This window comes from Macaca mulatta, chromosome 18 (assembly GCF_049350105.2).
Source record: "Macaca mulatta isolate MMU2019108-1 chromosome 18, T2T-MMU8v2.0, whole genome shotgun sequence".
Taxonomy (NCBI): Eukaryota; Metazoa; Chordata; class Mammalia; order Primates; family Cercopithecidae; genus Macaca; species Macaca mulatta.
The window spans coordinates 22509586-22528625 of NC_133423.1; the positions used below are offsets into that span (position 1 = coordinate 22509586).

A 19040-nucleotide genomic window follows, 5' to 3' on the forward strand; every position below is an offset into this window, starting at 1 on the left:
CAGTGGTGGCTGAGATGGCATTTTGTTGAGATCAGTTGCTGAAGGTCACCTGCCCCAAGAGAAGGTCACCTTGTAGACATCCTCAGGGGACAACTTCTCTAGAAAACACAGATCTGGTTATGCTACCACATCCCCACCCTCAAAAACTCCATGAATTTTTAAAGTGCTTTTCAAAGTAATTATGTGAAACAAGATTTCTGTTGTCAAGCAATTTTGGGAAACCCTGGGTTGAATAAGTTTAGGGGGTTTCCTTTTTTTCTTTTTTTCTTTTTTTTTTTTTGAGATGGAGTCTCATTCTGTCACTCAGGCTGGAGTGCAATGGCACGATCTTGGCTCACTACAACCTCTGCCTCCCGGGTTCAAGCCATTCTCCTGCCTCAGCCTCCTGAGTAGCTAAGACTACAGGCACACAGCACCACGCCCAGCTAATTTTTGTATTTTTAGTAGAGATGGGGCCAGGATGGTCTCAATATCCTGACCTCATGATCCACCAGCCTCGACCTCCCAAAGTGCTGGGATTACAGACATGAGCCATCATGCCCGGCCAGGAGGCTTCTTTAGTGTGAGACTTCATAGAGTCTTTAAAGAGCTGATGTGTATTTTGAATGTCCTAGGGACAAGGAAAGATACTATTATTATTACGATTATTTTGAGACAGGGTCTTTCTCTATTGTCCACGCTGGAGTGTGGAGTCCTGATCACGGCTCACTGCTGCCTGGAACTCCTGGGCTCATGTGATCCTCCTGCCTCATCCTCCCAAGTAGCTGGAACTGTAGGCAAGCACCACCACACCCAGCTATTAAAAAAAATTTTTTTGTAGGGGTGGGGTCTCACTATGTTGCCCAGGCTAGTCTCAAACTGCTGAGTTCAAACAGTCCTCTCGCCTTGGCCTCTCAAAGTGCTGGGATGACAGGCGTGAGCTACCTCCCATACCAAACCTAGGAGAGATATCATATAGCATTTCTCACAGCATTTACACCACAGAATTTCAAAGACTCCTGTGGGACTGTTGCTCATGAGAACGTATTTTGGAAACCAGCATGTCACAGGAGAAATGGCACAGCATGGCTTTGAAACCTTTTCACATATCCTCTGACAGCATCTCCCCTCAGAACGCCTGCTCTTGCTCAGAACGTGCCCCTGAACCTTACTATGCTGTTCCCTCTGCCAGATAAACCCCAAGCTGTCTTTGATCTAGGAAATCTTGTAGGAATCTGCTCAGGAGTGTGAAAATGGCACCCTCCGGGTTTCCACAGAACTTCCTCCCGCTGAGATGTGACAGCTTGCTCCAAGATGGCCGCTTTTGGGAAAGTGCCACTCTGCTTATTAATTAATCCTTTTTAGTTCCCCTACAGTGTTTGGCACACAGCTGCTGCCTGATCAGTGAAGAAATCAATGAGTACACATGAAAAATGAGGGGTATGAGTGGCACTTTAGGAATCTCTTGCTGTTTCCAGGTGGAAACAGCTCCCCAGTGTCCCTCCCTTTCCACACAGGTGACAGTCTGTTCTAGCAGAGCCTAAGTCCAGCCTGGCTTTATTTTACACACACACATCACACATCAGACCAGGGCTTTGTTTCAATTCTTCACCCCCATCCTGACCTCGAATTCCTTGTCCTCGTAGCCATTCCCTCTGCATGAAAATTTTCTTCAGAAAAGATCTCAAACTCAAGGTGTTCAACGCAGCTTCTGGTTGGCATCTAATGGGTTACCAAAGTGCAGGAAAACTTCTCAGTAGGTTTGCCTTGCCTGTCTTCATTTCCTTTATTAAGCCAGCCAAGAACTTTGGTTTCTCCAACTCAGCCAGGGCTGGAAGTTTCTGTGACTTTCCTCCACCCCTGCTCTCCAGGTGTTTTTGGAGCCAATACATTGTCTAGCAGGGTTGTGAGCAGATCCCGGAGAGAGGGCAGTCACCCTGCTGCTATCAGTTGGTGATTTCTGTGTGAGTCTGAAAGGCTATACCATTCATTATTAGGATGAGAGGAGAGAGAAATTGTTTTCAAGCAAGACATCAGCCTGGCACAGTTTCTAACACATAGCAAATCTTGAATAAATCTTTGTTGAGTGAGGGCAGGACTGTAGAAACAGCCTCCATAGCTCCTCCCCAGGTGGGATGTTTCAGTGTGACTTTGTCAGGTTGTTTGACACTAACTTCATAAACATAAGATATACTTGTGTTCCAGTTTAAAGACATTTCCAAAGTCAAATAGGGATGAGTGTAGATCACTGAACACTTTGAGTAGTTTATCTCCTTGTTGCTCAAAGGAGAGGGGGTCCCTGGACCAGTGACATCAATACCCCCCAGAGCCTGGTAGAAATGCCAGAACCTTCCACCCCACTCTAGACCTACTGAATCCAAATCAGCATTTTAATAGGGTCTTGAGGTCATTCGTAGGGACCACTCTCATCCAGGGGGGTATATAGTTGAGAAAAGACTATACTGAATGCTGTTCATATTTGGTTTTTGTTTTGTAGAGATAGGGTCTCACTATGTTGCCCAGGCTGGTCTTGCACTCCTGGGCTCCAGCGATCCTCCTGATTCAGCCTCCCAAAGTGCTGGGATTACAATGCTGTTGAGTGGAATAAATTTAGTGTTCCAATTCTGGAGATTGTGAGAGCAGATGGATAGATTCACATCCGATGGATAGATTCACATCCAAGTGACAGGTGAAAAAATTATACTAATTAGAGGTTAAGGATAAAAAGACCCATTTAGTAAAATTCAATAAAGTTAAGATTTTTTAAAATGAAAATATTTGAAAAAGATCTCAAATACAAGATTCTTTATTCCATTGTGTTAGATTCCTAGGGCTGCCATAACAAATGACCATGAACCAAGAGCTTCCGATGACAGAAATGGATTGTCTCACAGTTCCGGGGGCTGGAAGACTGAAATCAAGTTGCTGGCAGGGTTGGCTCCTTCTGCAGGATCTGAGGGAGGGTCTGTTCCATGCCCCTCCCCTGGCTTCCGGGTTTGCTGGCAATCCTTGGAGTTTCTTGGCTGATAGACGCATCTCTCTAACCTCTGTCTCCAGCATCACATGGTATTCCCCCTGTGTGTCTCTGTCTTTTGTCATCTTCTTATAAGATACCAGTAACAGTGGATTGAGGGCCTCCCCTGCTCCAGTGTGACCTCATTTAAGAAATTCCATCTGTAATGACGTGATTTCCAAATAAGGTCACATTCTGAGGTTCTGGGAAGGACATGACTTTGGGGATGGGGTGGGCAAGGATGCTACTCAACCCCCTACATCTATCCAACATGAAAAGGATAGTGAGTTTCTGCAATGGTGATCCTGTTGGAGAGATGTCCTGCAGCTCCAGATTCAATCCTCGAGGCAGCGGGTGGCACATGTCACATGCAAGGTGGGTCACAGGCAGGGAAACCTCCATTTCCCATTGCTTGGGTAGAGGAGAGCTTGACGTCATTGAATTCATGTCCTTTGAATGAATCTGGAATAATCAGTCTAAGAACACAAAGGGTGTTGCCCTATTTTTCTTCTTGGGCAAGGGCAATGGCCTTGGTGATGGCTGTCAGTCTGTGAGAACAATGGGTCAAAGCAGCAGCCCAACATCCTGGCTGAGACAGAGACCAAATTGAGAAAGGAGGAAGATCTGTAATTTCTGTAAATGCTAGGTAGCAAAAAAAAAAATCTGCACCTGAGAAAGCTAGGGAAAGGGAAGTTCAACATCGTCTGACAGGCCAAGGTGAGGGCCGAAAATTAGAGAAAGAGATGTTCAGAAATGTGATGTGGAGACAAGAGTAGGACCAGGACTAGGTAGTGCTGAGGATGGGGCTGGTCCCCATTTATTTGTTCCCTCAACATTTATTGAAAAGCCTCCCCTGGACAGGAGTTCCGGGCATAAGGCAGTGTCCTGAGAGAGATCATAATCTGTGGAGAGAAGATGGGCACACGCACCCCTAACTCTGAGAGGGGTGTCTGGTTCTCAAGAAGATGTAGGGAGGAGGTTGGACAGATGTCTTCTCTTGGTGTGGAGAGAGCCCACTGCAGCTGGAGCTTGAAGGTAGCTAAGGGCTGAGAAAGCGTCTCCAAGACGGTGCAGGGCTGCCTTGGCTCTCTGGCCTCACCCTGCCCAGGAACAGCCATCCGAGCCTCTGCTGCCTGACTCCAGCTTTTCTGCGAGGGTCTAAAGAAAGAGGTTAAGTGGAGGTGGAGAAGGAGGCCGATTCCTGAAAGAAGTCTACCCGGGGCTGCCCGGAAGTCAGGCTCCTTTGACCCAGCTCAGCTTTTTCCATTCCAGAGGTGGAGACCGTTAGACAGGGGCTCTCTTTTTACCTGGCATTAACACCTGCTGGCAAGCGAGTGCTTCAGGACCAAGCGGTGATCTTTCTGGGAGGTCCCAGTGTGAATTAGTTATTTTTCTCTGCAGAGACCAGATGTTGTCTGAATTTGAAAAGCCTCGAGGCAGTCCTAATGCAAATGACCGGAACATGTTTCCAATGCGCTCAGAGAAGGAAGCTGCCCCTGCCCAAGCGTGGCATTCCCAGTTTGAGGAGCTCAGAAGTTGGTGTGAAGCGACGCGGGTGCCCCCAGCGGCGGGTGGGATTAAGCCAGCCATCCTGTCTGAGGGAGCAGGCCGCGCTGGCCCCGCGTCCCACCAAGGAGAGAGGGTACACAGGAAACGCCGACAGGCTGACATTTCAGCCTTTCGGGGAGCTCCTGCAGAGGAAGATAGAGATGTAAAAATGATCCCATTAGCAGTAGAAGATTTCCCACTCTGCCAGACTCAACTTCTTTCTTTGGTTGACCTTTTCTTCAATGAGAAAGCTTGGCTTTCAGAAACCAAGTCATTTTTCACAAGGCCATGGACCGTGGGCTCCCACGGGCAGAGCGGGTCCCCTGCCAGGAGGAGGAGGGGCGGCTGGAGTTGTAACAGACACGGCAGGGTGGAGCTGCAGACTGCTGCTTTGGCTTCACAGAGGAAGGAAACCTTGCACGCCTTTAAGGGCTTAAAACCCTGCTTGGATTGCATAGGGAAAAAACTCTCCCCATTCAGTCCAGGTGTGTTGACCTTTATAGTTTCTACCAGCCAGTGAAGGAGGCCTGATTTCCTGAATCATATCAGCTACAGAATCCGCATCAGGCCAGCATTACAGACTTCTTTTTGCCAGTTTGCCTTTGGCCCTATTAAGCAACCATGCCAGCACTCTCTCCCACCGGGCAGGGCTAGTTTCGTGCATGTGCAATTTGTGCACAGGACCTCACACTCAGAAGGGCCCTGTGTTTGGTTTAATGCTCTGTGCTTGTTGTCTTGAAATTCTTAACACTTTTTGAACAAGGAGCCCCTGTTTTCGTTTAGTACTGGGGCCTACATGTCACTGGTCCTGAATGCCAGGCACCCTCTGCCCCTATCCTTTACCTGGGAATTCCCTCAGCTTTGACTCTCAGCTTCAAAGTCTCTTCCACAGGAAGCCCGCATCCGTTGCATGAGTTGTAATGTTGATAATTATAACAATGACATGATCAACATCATTTGACTCTTTACTGTGTTATGCTTTGAGCTACATGGTTTCTATGGATTTTCTCATTTCATCCCTTCAACAACCCTATGGGCATTATTATTAATATTATTATTATTATTTTTTGAGACGAAGTCTCACTCTGTCGCCAGGCTGGATTGCAGTGGCGCCATCTGGTCTCACTGCAACCTCTGCCTCCTGGGTTCAAATGATTTTCCTGCTTCAGCCTCCTGAGTAACTGGGATGACAGGTGCCCGACACTGCACCCAGCTAATTTTTGTATTTTTAGTAGGGTTGGGGTTTCACCATTATTGGCCAGGATGGTTGTGATTTGTTGACCCTGTGATCCACCCGCCTCAGTGGGCATTATTATTATTCACACTTTGGACATCAGGAAACTGACAGAAACTAAGCCCACCAATTATTGTCCAGGCTCACCAGCCGGCAATGCTTCCCCTGCATCGATTCATCATATTTCATTGTAATGCTTCAATATCTGTCTTCTTCACTGGACAACATGGGTCAATGTCTTGCGTGTTCTCTGTTGAATCCATAGCCTCAAGCACAGTTCTTGGCTAGGTGCACTCTAGAGAAGGGAGGTAGGAAAGTTGCTGTCCCTTCCTCCCATGTGACTTTATTTTTAAAGCACACAGCACGGATACAGGTCAACACAAGAATAGACAAATGAAAATGCATTCTGAACAACCACTAAAATAAAAGCATCCCACTCTTTTTTTCAATCATCCTCTATTTGTTGAGTTTCTGCCGTTTCCTAAGCACTGGACTAGGTGTTGGGGTACAGTGGTGAGCAAAGAGTGTTGACCTCTGTCATCACGGAATTTACAGTGACTGGAGAGACAGAAATTAACCATCTCATCCACTCACAGATGTCAGACTGTGTGTGGGACCGTGCCACAAAGAGGAGGTGCACAGTCCAGGAGAGTCTATGACAGGGAGATGTGACTTGGTTGGAAAGGTCAAATGAGCTGAGAATTTAAAGTGAACAAGGGCCGGGCGTGGTGTCTCATGCTTGTGATCCCAGGAGTTTGGGAGGCCGAGGTGGGTGGATCACCTGAGGTGAGGAGTTCAAGACCAGCCTGGCCAACATGGTGAAACCCCAACTTTACTATAAAAAAAAATTAGGCCGGGCGCGGTGGCTCACGCCTGTAATCCCAGCACTTTGGGAGGCCGAGGTGGGCGGATCACAAGGTCAGGAGATCAAGACCACGGTGAAACCCCGTCTCTACTAAAAATATAAAAAAATTAGCCGGGCGCGGTTGTGGGCGCCTGTAGTCCCAGCTACTCGGGAGGCTGAGGCAGGAGAATGGCGTGAACCCGGGAGGCGGAGCTTGCAGTGAGCCGAGATCGCGCCACTGCACTCCAGCCTGGGCGACAGAGCCAGACTCCGTCTCAAAAAAAAAAAAAAAAAAAAAATTAGCCAGGTGTGGTGGTGGGTGCCTGTAATCCCAGCTACTCGGGAGACTGAGGCAGGAGAATCACTTGAACCCGGGAAGCAGAGGTTGCAATGAGCTGAGATTGCACCATTGCACTCCATCCTGGGCAACAAGATTGAGACTCCGTCTCAATAAATAAAATAAATAAATAAAGTGAGCAAGACTTATCTAGAAAAAAGAGGAAGGAACATCCCATGCAGGGGGAATAGTGCAAGCAGAAACTTTTGGGAGGAGGGAGCTTGGACACTTCTAATGGCTGAAGAGGTCAATGGGTTGGGAGATGCAGCCAGACAGTGCAGGATCACAGGCAGGTTCAGGAATTTTGTCTTCGTTTTGACAGCAATGGGATTGTAAGCAGGAGATGACATGACTTATGTTTTGTAGAGGTTACTCTGGTGGCAGTGTGGAGAATGCATTGATGGGGAGGGGCTGAGTGGATCCAACATAGACCTTATAGATTTATATATGTGCTGCTTCAAAGTGTTTATCCCCATGGGATTCACGTTGAAGGAAAATTCCTTTGACAAAGCTCATCTGTGGTGACAAGGAGAACCCTTGGACATCTCAAGGAGATGCCACTTATTGGGGAGGGTATGTGGCTGGCACTATGTTCACCTGGCCTCCTCCGCACTCTGTGAGGAGCTGTGACTGGATTGAGTGTGTGCATGGGATTTGGGGATTTTCTGGTGACTGGTAGGAAGACCAGCAGAGTCACCGTTCTAGCCACTAAACAAGCTGCAATAGCCTACTACCCTTTGACATTCTGCCCAGAACCCAGGGCACCTTCAACCAGTTTTTTGATGGATCTCTTGTTCATTTGCAGATAGCTGGGGAGACGCAGGGCCTGGGCAGCTGTCCATTCAAGGAGCACACTAACCTACCACAATTGGGACATGAAAACATGGCCGTTTATAATTTAAGTATTTAAATGTCCCAACCAAGAGGAACAACCCCTGAAACTACTCCTGGCCAAGGGGTCAGCATGGACCCTTCTAGAGCCTACTGGGGACAAAGGATCTGCCAGAGACAAAAATTCTTCTTCTCCTGGGGACAAAGTGGGCTGCCAGGGGAGTGAGCTCTGCTGTAGGAGAAAGACTCAGAGGGCTTCACTCTAATCTTGTCTCTTACATCAACTTGCTTTGTTTTCTTGGGGTAGTCTCATGACCTCTTAGCCTGAATTTCTTCAACTGTAAATTGAAGGGTCTAAACAAAATACTTTCTTTTAGTTCCAAAGTTCTGAAATTCTTTATTTAGAAATTCTAGGTGGGATGGGGTGGCTTTCAATCACTAAGAGATCTATGTTTTATCCAAATAGCCCAGCACTGGTCATTGTGGTTATGAGGAGCAGGGCAATAAAATGCTGGTACATTCCAATGGTGAGCAACTGGGACCCTTGGATACTCTAAGGCCTTTGATCTTCACTGAATATGCCAGTGGATCTTTTCCCTTACTTAATTCCACAGTCTTTGTTTTTTTACCCTCACTAATAGTTGTGTCTATCCTGTAGCCTTTTTTTTTTTTTTGAGACCACTCTGTCGCCCAAGCTGGAGTGCAGTGGCACGATCTCGGCTCACTGCAACCTCCACCTCCGGGGTTCAAGCGATTCTCCTGACTCGCCCTCCCGAGTAGCTGGGACTACAGGTGCGTGCCACCACACCCGGCTGATTTGTTTGTTTGTTTTTTTAGTAGAGACAGGGTTTCACCATGTTAGCCAGGATGGTCTTGATCTACTGACCTCGTGATCCACCTGCCTCGGCCTCCCGAAGTGCTGGGATTACAGGCGTGAGCCACCGCGCCCGACTCTGTGGCCATTCTTACCTAAAACTGAAATTCATATATGTTCCATGCACCATTAGTTTCCCCTTTCAAGTTTTTCTTTTTAAACTGATGAAAGTGTCCTGTTTTTAAAAGCTGTTTCCTTCCACCCAAACTCACAGGTACAAAGGATTTAAAGGCAACTGTTCCATGACCTTCATCGATCAGTTTAAAGCACTACACCAGTGTAACAAGTATTGCAAAATGCTGGGACTGAAATCCCTTCAAAACAATAGCCAGAAACAGAAGAAGCCGAGCACTGGGAAAAGCAAAGTTCAAGCAAACTCTATGACAGTGAAGAAGACAGGGTCTGAGACCCCAGGCGAAAAGAAAACCTAACATCCTCGGTAAACTAATGGCCACTGGCTAGCAGCACACAGTCTTGCCACGGAAAATCTGAGGCCACACAGGAGAGAATACACAGCCTGCAGAGAGTGTGTGGCAATCCTTATTCCCAGCTGCCTGTGCGCCAAATGCCTCTAAACCCGTCACCTGCTGTCTTCACTCAAATTATTTCAGAACAGGATTTGTGACCAGGTTTATGGGGAGATTGAATCGACGATCGGTCTCAAAGACAGTCCATTCTTTGTATACACGTTTAGCGTTTTTACCAACCTCAAGTCATGTGTATATCTGTGTATTTGCACGTGGTTGTGTTGTCAAGGACTTGGTGCTGAGAAGAGTCTGTTCACAGCCAAAATTATTCCCACCCCCATTCCTAACCTGGGATTTCTAGACACATCCTGCTGTGATGTAAACAGAAATCACGAATTCGCTCACTGGGTCAAGTTGTTCCACTGGTGTCTAATATGCCATTGTTGCTGGAGGTGAATTCTGTAACGTGAAGCCTCTTCCCATCATTCACACAGCCACTTACAATTTTCTGTTTAATTAAATTCATATTTAAACAAAAAGTGTACGATGTATGTATCATTATAAATACTTGTTCTTTAGAATGTGTGCCATATTTTACATTGTTCCAGGATTTAGTAATTTCCTAATAGGTTTCCTAGAGCACAAAATATTTGCATCTGTGTTTTTCCCTCATTCTTACATTACAACTTAGGTTCCGTCACTTTCTACTTTGTTCCTTAAACCCGAGCCGCCTAAACCCAGGGCTGACCCGTGGTGGATCGCGCCAGAAGATGCACACTAATCCTGGCGGGGGGGCACCAGTTCACAGGGATCCTGGCATCTCTAACCACTCCCAGCCCTCATTCCACTTGAGTCTCCTGACGCTCGGAGCCTCCTTCTCTACCAGTTTGGATCATGCCCAGCCATAAAGCCCACCCATAGTTGCATCAGTGAAATGTGAAATTGGGCAAGAGCACACCATACAATAGCAACTCAGGGATCGCTTTATGTACCCCAAAGTGCTTAAGAATATCTGCTACCCCAACCATTTGTAACAAAAATATTGTTGTTTCATTAATGGGAATGTTAATGGTAATGTTGCTTCATTAATAGACTTTTTCAGAATGGCTTTAAATTTACAAAAAAATGAGCAGAAAGTGTGGAGATTTCCGTTGTGTCTCCTCACCCCACTCTATGACCTTCCCCTGTTGCAAACATCTTGCATTAGTGTGGTATGTTTGTTACAGTTGATGAGATAATATTGATACTTTTTTTTTTTTTTTGAGATGGAGTCTCGCTCTGTCGCCCAGGCTGGAGTGCAGTGGGGCGATCTCGGCTCACTGCAACCTCTGCCTCCCGGGTTCAAGCGATTCTCCTGCCTCAGCCTCCCGAGTAACTGGGACTACAGGCACATGCCACCACACCTGGCTAATTTTTGTATTTTTAGTAGAGACGGAATTTCACCATGTTAGCCAGGATAGTCTCGATCTCCTGACCTCAGGTGATCCACCTGCCTCAGCCTCCCAAAGTCCTGGGATTACAGACATGAGCAACCGCGATATGTTGTTATTAAAGTTTATAGTTTACATTAGGGCTCACTCCTGGTGTTGTACATTCTGTGGGTTTGGGCAAATGTATCATGACAGGCATCTACCATTATAGCAACATACAGAATAATTTCACTGCTCTAAAATTCCCCAGTGCTTCACTGATTCATCCCTCCCTTCCCCAACCCCCAACCCCTGGCAGTCACTGATCTTTTCATTATCTTCATAGTTTTGCTTTTTCCTGAATGTCATATAGCTGGAATCATAAATATGTGGCCTTTTCCATAGTTTGCTGTTTCTTAAGACAGATTTCATCTGCTGGCTAACAGCTGGGAGGATTGTGGGGCCACCTCTGAGCAGGAGGACGGATGCTTCGCAAACCTGAATGGGCACGGGAATCCCTGGATCTTGGGAATACGTAGGTTCTGATTGGGTAGGTGTGTGGTGGGGCCTGAATTGTGTGTTTCTGTGAAACTTTCTGGGGATCTCCTGTGGCTGCCCAGGACCACACTCAAAGAGGCAGTCTAGACTATGGGCCGGAGGGCCCCGAAATGCTGAGAGGAGTACCTCGGCTCCTGGAGTTCAGATAGTCTGGCCAAGGGAAGGCCCGGCTACTTCTGGGTTCTGATGTGTGAGGCAGCAGCTTGACAGCAGGACGGAGGTGCCATGTGAGGCGCCCACCACAAGCAATGCTGCCAACACAGAGATTTCTGTGTGCAGCCCCCTCACGGAGGGGTGGTTGGCTCTCAGTAGAAGACTCCTGGCTTCTTCTACTTTAAAATATACTATTCTTAGCCAGCCGCAGTGGCTCACGTCTGTAATCCCTGCACTCTGGGAGGCCGAGGCGGATGGATCACTTGAGGTCGGGGGTTTGAGACCAGCCTGGCCAACATGGTGAAACCCTGTCTCTACTAAAAATACAAAAATTAGCTGGGTGTCGTGGGGGTGCCCATAATCACGGTTACTGAGGCTGATGCAGGAGAATCACTTGAACCCAGGAGGCAGAGGTTGCAGTGAGCTGAGATCTCACCACTGCACTACAGCCTGGGCAAAGGAGTGAGACCCAGTCTCAAAAAAGAAAAAAAAAAAAATATATATATATATATATATTTGTACTTTTTTGTATTTTTATTCTTAGAGAATAGTGTGTGTGTGTGTATATATGAAAAATCCCACTTGTGTTTCCTTTCTTATCAAAATCTGGTGCCTGAGAATAGTATATAGTATATATACACTATATATATATATTATGTATATATGGTGTATATGTATATATAAGTATATATTAGCATATATAGTATATATACTATCGTGTATATATACAATAGTATATATACTAATATATACTTATATACTGTATATACTTATACACGTACAGTGTATATATATACACAATGGTAGGTGTATATATACACACACACACACAATATACTACTATACAAACTATACATACTATACGCTATATACTATACACACTATATACTACTCTCAGGCACCAGATTTTGATAAGAAAGGAACCACAAGTGGGATTTTTCTTTTGTAAAGGGATTTGAAGGAGAAAATACTTCATTTAGTCACGTGTCATCTTTTTCAGAAAATCTGCCCTTTCTAGGCTTTCTGCTGAAGTGGTTCCCATAGCTAACAGATTATAAAATGCTCATTTTTCTACAAGGCAGCCTATAGCCTGCTTTGCCCACAGAGATCTTACAGATGTGTTTAGCACTGAAGTTCTAGAAAGTTCCAAAATAGCAAAAGGTGCAGGGCACATTTGATGGGAATCATTATCTGTGTGTCTAATCATCTAGCTGTATATCAGTGTGGGTGCGACCAAGGCCTTCTTGACAGACTAGGGTACTTTCTTGGGTAATGATTTGTAATTATCAAAATAATGTCAACACAAGTCTGAAAAATTAAAAACAAATTACAGAAAGGTATGAAACGAAAAGTCAAAGCCATCCTGTGAAAAGGATGAAAAAGCCACCCCACTTCCCCTCCAGCTGGCCTTAAATCTTCATTTGGAGAGACAGTGGAGGAAAAGGATTTCCTATTCCCAGATTCCGTGTTTTGCGGTCAGCCCAGGGGGTGCCTTTCTTGGATGGAGCCATCCCAGTCTCCTTTCACAGATGCTTAGACGTTTTAGAAGTCCCTTCATTGTTTATTGTAACATGATTTCATCTGTTTAAAAACATTTGGGCCGGGCACAGTGGCTCACTCCTGTAATTCCAGCACTTTGGGAGGGTAAGGCGGGCGAATCACCTGAGGTCAGGAGTTCAAGACCAGCCTGGCTAACATAGTGAAACTCTGTCTCTACTAAAAAAACAAAAATTAGCCAGGCATGGTGGCAGGCGCCTATAAGCCCAGCTACTTGGGAGGCTGAGGCAGGAAAATTGCTTGAATGTGGGAGGTGGAAGTTGCACTAAGCCAAGATTGCACAACTGCACTCCAGCCTGGGCAACAGAGCAAAACTCTGTCTCAGAAACAAAAACAAACACAAACAAACAAACAAACAGATTCCCCACACGTTTGGAGGACAGCGACAGAAGGAGCTCTCACAGTTGGATCTGTCCCAGCCAGGGAGCGTAGGGATGGCCTTGTGTACGGTCACGGCCATCTGTCCAGCCGTCCATCTCCACCTGTTCTGAGATAAAGTGCTGTTTTCCTTGCCCAGACAGATAACAGGGTGAGCGTGGAGTGGGTTCTCTTACACCAGCAGTGATGTCCTAGAGGCTCAGAAATGCCCATGCTTCTTGATGTTGTTTTGGTTCAGTTTGGAACACATCCAGTTCTCTTGATTTTCCCATTTGTCTTCATAAATGTGCTGTGTTAGGAAGACCAAATATAATGAATGCGCAACCCAGGGACTGGGCCAGGAGGCCTTGTGGATCCAGCTGGGGATTGTGTCCCTTCCTGGTGCCTGCAGGGTGGTCATTTACATATATGACTTAGTCTCCGGCAGGGCTCAAGCATGGAGCTCCCTGATGGGTGGATCAGAAAGACAAATTAAAGCTTCACTACAACAGGCCTGTGTTTTCAACAGCACGTTTCTTGCAAATGAGAATGGCAGGGAAATGATGACTTCTTGCCAGTGGGCATCCTGTCTGGAACGTCCTGGGTTTGGATGTGTGGCTGGCTAGCTGGTATTCATATCTCATGTTCTTTTCTTGTACCAATGCCTCTCAGCCACGCCTCTGACAAGCTTCATAATAGCAGGGAGTTTCAATAGAGTTTTATGATACAGAATGCCCAAAGAAGCAACAATTATTTTCTAATTATAAAGTGCTCTCTCTTCTATTATAAATAGACATACGGTTTTGTGCGTGTGTCAGGCATGTGCTCAACTGGATGCAGCTGGGAGGGGCCTGCCAACAACCCGGTCTTGGCTCATTTTCCTGGTGGATGTTCTGCTCCTTTTGACCACAGATGCCAAAGTGAACAGGACGGCATTTCTCCCCCATTTAGATCTGCAGATGTGCTTGAGCTTAACTACTTTAAAAAAAAAAAAAAGCAAAGAGACACAAAAACCTCTCATGCCTCCCAGCATAGGATGTATCTTCCAACTCTTTGCTGTGGCAGATCTGAAACCCTCTGAGAGCCTGCCATTGCTATTTTGTAAAAGCTGCGAGGCAAGATGGAGCCAGTTTCATCTGTGAGATCACTGGGCACAGCCTTCAATTTCACGATGTGATGAACAAATATTTACAAGCACTAATTGTGCCAATACATCAATCATTTAAAAAATTCTATTTTCCATGAGGCCCACACAGTCCCAGATAGAAATCATCTCAGAGACTTTTTCAAAAGTCACATGGTTTTGATTACATACAATCAAGAAAAGTCAATCTATCAGCTCCCATTGCACGGCCCAGAAGCATCAGAGCTCATTCTACTGAGACACTTCACCTCCACTGCCCGCTTTGCCGTGGCCTTTCCTCTTTCATGCGCCACCACACCCAGCTAATTTTTGTATTTTTCATAGAGATAGGGTTTCCCCATGTTGGCCAGGATGGTTTCGATATCTTGACCTCGTGATCCACCCACTCGGCCTCCCAAAGTACCGGGATTACAAGCGGGAGCCACTGTGCCCGGCCCCACCTTTATTTCTTTAGCCTTTATTATCATGTGACATCATATACATTTTATTCTTTTTTTAATTGTCCATCTTCCCCACAGCAGAATGTAAGTTTTCTGTGGGCAGGATATGGTTTTTTCTGGTTTATTTACTGCTGCATCCCAATACCTAGAGATGCTTGGCACATTGCACTCTCCAATGAACATTTGTTCACTGGATGAATACCTCTGACCCATCCATGCTAGTGTTCTCTGGTGGAGAGGTAGAGGTTCTTGCTTATGGCAATTTGATTTGGTTAACATCTCTGGCTTCTTTAGATCCTTAGCATGAGATAATAGACTTGAAGAGCCTTCTAAAGCGGGAAGGCAGCATCGTGAGACTAAGGTACCTAGTCTCTGAATAAAACTGCTGGGCTCCAGTCTTGATTCTGACACTTACCAGCTACATGTGTTTGGAGAATTACTTAATCTCTCTGCTTCATCCCTATGCTGTTTTTAGGTAAATGCAGCTTTGATCAATAGCTCTTCCAGCTTCCTGCTGCTCTTCCATCTTTCAGAAAAAGGAGAATTTTGAGCAGGGAATAAAGGAAGGTAAAAGATCAGCAAAGAGAAGAAAGGAAGGTAGCCGCTATGGGGAGACTCTCAAGAACCATTGTTCAGATGCAAGACTAAGAAGATGGTTCAGGCCTGAAACAGGGGAGATATTACATCAAGCCATGATGAAGGAGGAGCAGGCTGGGGGCATACTTAAGGCAGGGGATTTGCTGATTGGTCAGGGGTCCAGGCTTATTTCTGTGGGCTTCACAGGGCACTGGGGTTCAGCCACGGGCATGGGCTGAACATCTGGAAGCTGGAGAGCATAGTGCTTGCCCAGACAGGAGGTAGGATGGAGGAGCGGAGAGCAGGGTTCCTGACCACAAGAGGCATCTGCGGACCAACAAGCAGGAGAGGGCACTGGGACACCAGCAAGGCACAGGTCTAGAGGGGCTCAGGAGCAAATCCTGAAAAGGTGTGAATGACCTAGTGCAATGGACTAAATGTCTATGTCCCCCATAAAGTGCATATGTTGAAATCCTCACCCCCAAGGTGATGGTATTAGGAGACGGGGCCTCTGGGAGGTGATTAGGTCAGGAGAGCGGAGCATTCATGAATGGGATTAGTGCCCTTCTAAAAGAGGCCCCAGAAAAACCCCTCATCTCTCCCACTATATGAGAGAACATTGAGAAGACACCATCTATGGTCCAGGAAGCCAGCCCTGTCCAGACACCAAATCTGTCAGTACCTTGATCTTGGGCTTCTCAGCCTCCAGAATGGCGAGAAACAAACTTCTGGGTAATTTAAATTACCCAGTCTATGGTATTTTGTTATAGTGGCCCAAACAGACTGAAATACCCAGAGACAGAAGGGAGAAAGGACAAAGCAGAAACCAAACTCGGCTGATCCATTCCAGCATCTGGAAAGTTCCTTCTTGACACAGCCTCCTCAGGGGTCTGCGGGGTAGCAGCCGGCTGAAGGGGAACGGCAGAGAGTAGCTCGTGCTAGGAAAATCCAGGCATCTCTGTCAGGCAGATGCGTTTCAGCTGTGGGAGCCACTGTTTGCAGGTAGCCTCAGACATTTCTAACAACCCAAAGAAATTTTCACTTTAAAAAGTTGGTTCCCTTGGCACCGTTATGGCTTCCCAGGAGAGAGTTTTGGCTTGTTATCCCTTATGTCTGTGTTTGCACATCTTGCTAATAGTGCCTTATGATATGCTCTTGAAGATCAATGCAGTATTTACTATTGTTTCTAAGTCTGTGTTACAGGAAATCAATAAATCAAACAAATCCCTTGCCACAGCAGACCTAGAGTTTAAATTAGGTGTGGTTCTGTGTCCATGAATTGCCTTCCTCCTCTCTCCCTCCCGGTGGTGGGCTTAAGACGAGGAAGAAAAACCGCCTCACACAGAACTTAATGAGATGAATCTACTTGCCCCTACCTTTTTCTCTGCCCTAGCAACTCCACCTCCTAGAGCCCCAATGCCCTGTATATTCATTTTATGTAACAGGTGGCATCCTGAAAACCCCGATCAAGCAAAATTCTCTTCCATCAAGCCCTATTTTAAATATCTTGGAGGAAGAAGAGGCTCCTCCTTAGAAAGATCCTTCTGGTCAGTTTGAATCATGAGGTTAGGCTAGCCATCATGTCTGGGGATACTGGGCGTTATCTTTGGTCCTTATGCCAGTATTTTCTAAAGAATAAGAAGTTTTAGGCCAGACATGGTGGCTCACACCTGTAATCCCAGCGCTTTGGGAGGCCAAGGCAGGCAGATCTCTTGAGCCCTGGAGTCAGGATCAGCCTGGGCAACATGATAAGACCCCGTCTCTAGAAAACATAAAAAAATAGCCAGGCATGGTGGCATGTGCTTGTAGTCCCAGTTACTCAGGAAGCTGAGGTGGGAGGATGGCTTGAGCTCGGGAGGTCAAAGCTACAGTGAGCTGAGATCACACCACTGTGCTCCAGCCTGGGCAACAGAGCGAGACCCAGTCAAAAAAAAAAAAAAAGTAATTGTAAAAGGCAAATATGGCATTTTTCATTGAATTACTGGAATAAGCGTCTCAGTTTTTACCTTTCATTTGGCACTTTTCCGAAACTTTTTTCTTGGATCTCTCATTTTTTATATCTTCATTCAAATGTCACTTTCTCAAATAGTCCTTGCCCCCTCAACCCACTACATCAGTCTTTCTAAATCTTAGCTGGGCATTGGACTATCAGGGAGTGTCAGAAAATAATGATGCCAGGGTCAGGCATGGTGGCTAGCATTTTGGGAGGTTGAGGAAGGCAGATCACTTGAGGCCAGGAGTTTGAGACTAGCCTGGGCAACATAGCAAGACTCCATCTCTACAAAACATCAAAACAGCCAGGCATGGTGGTGTGTGCCTGTAGTCCCAGTTACTCAGGAAGCTGAGGCAGGACAATCACTTGAGCACAGGAGTTCGAGGCTTCAGTGAGCTATGCACTCCAGTCTGGGTGACAGAGCGAGACCCTGTCTCAAAAACTAAACAAAAACAGAAAAGAAAAGAATGATGCTAGGCCCCACCCCAGAGCTTCTGGTAGAATCAGTCTGGGATGTAACCTGGACATAGAGATTTTGGACTGATTTTTAATTACATTGGGTGCTGGGATTTGGTGCAACTTTATACAGGGAACTGGCCCATGTGGACCCCTTGCTTATATTCAAGTTGAATGTAGCTATGGCCAAAGCTTACAGAAGTATTATCTCCATCTTCACCAATCTTTCCGTGAGATTTGGTGACATAAGTGACCAGTACAACACACACAAGGATACCTCCGTTTAAGTGCTTATCCTTGACCGAGTCACCAAGGAAGAACTCCAGGCCCAGAATTCTGGAAAAGGAATAACTAAAGCAGTTATTTAGCTTTTTATTTTTTATTTTTGTTTTTTTTGAGACAGAGTATCTCTGTTGTCCAGGCTGGAGTGCCGTGGCACAATTTTGGCTCACTGCAACCTCTACCTCTCGGGTTCAAGCGATTCTTTTGCCTCATCCTCCTGAGTAGCTGGGATTACAGGCACACACCACTACACCTGGAAAATTTTTGTATTTCTAATAGAGACGGGGTTTCCTCAGGTTGACCAAGCTGGTCTCAAACTCCTGTCCTCAGGTGATCCACCCGGGCCTTGGCCTCCCAAAGTGCTGGGATTACAGGCATGAACCACCGCACCTGGCCTAAAGCAGTTATTTAGATGCAAAACATTCCAGGAAGAAGCCTACATTCAAGCTTATTTTCCTGCAATGTCCAGTTCTGCCAAAATGCAAGTGATACAAAGAACATCACGTTTTAAATGTGAGGAAGTACTTTCCTTGCAGATCCAGGCCTGCTCATGGGTACAATAAACTGTTGCCTATGTGATTTGAGGTCAGGGCACCAAAATGCTCCCCTGTCACAAAACGCTCTCTTTATCCTTTGGTCACAAAACCCAGAAAGTCAAACTTCTGGGTGGAAATGTTGTATCTCAAGAAACATGACTCTTGCGATGCAGACTTGCCTGGGAGGATCACTCCTGCATCTCTTCCCATAGATTACCAGACAGCATGGCCCTAAGAGTGGTGGTGGTAGAGATGTTGATGCTGATAACCTAACGATGGCCTCCTCTATTTGTAAGGAGCTGTTAATCCTTCCAAATGTGGATTAAGGCCGGGCGAGGTGGCTCACACCTGTAATCCCAGAACTTTGGGAGTCTGAGGCGGGCGGATCACCTGAGGTCAGAAATTCGAGACCAGCCTGGCTAAAATGGTGAAAGCCAGTCTCTCCTAAAAAT

General features: G+C 46.2%; 1 protein-coding gene across 6 annotated transcripts in view; it reads left to right on the forward strand.

Moving 5' to 3' along the window:
* ALPK2 (alpha kinase 2) overlaps positions 1-9666 on the forward strand; it is a 142740-nt gene extending 133074 nt beyond the window's left edge. For 4 of the 6 annotated variants that reach the window (XR_013408104.1, XM_015122093.3, XM_077974715.1 and 1 more), the window contains one exon: positions 8875-9666. Coding sequence is in view for 3 of the 6 variants with exons in the window: in XM_015122093.3 (XP_014977579.3) it covers positions 8875-9091 (217 nt within the window). In the remaining 3 variants the exon portion in view is untranslated. Of the gene's footprint in view, positions 1-2802; positions 3368-8874 lie in introns of those variants that run through there. The other 2 variants (XM_077974714.1, XM_077974716.1) reach the window with 1 other exon arrangement.
* Positions 9667-19040: the final 9374 nt, after the last annotated feature.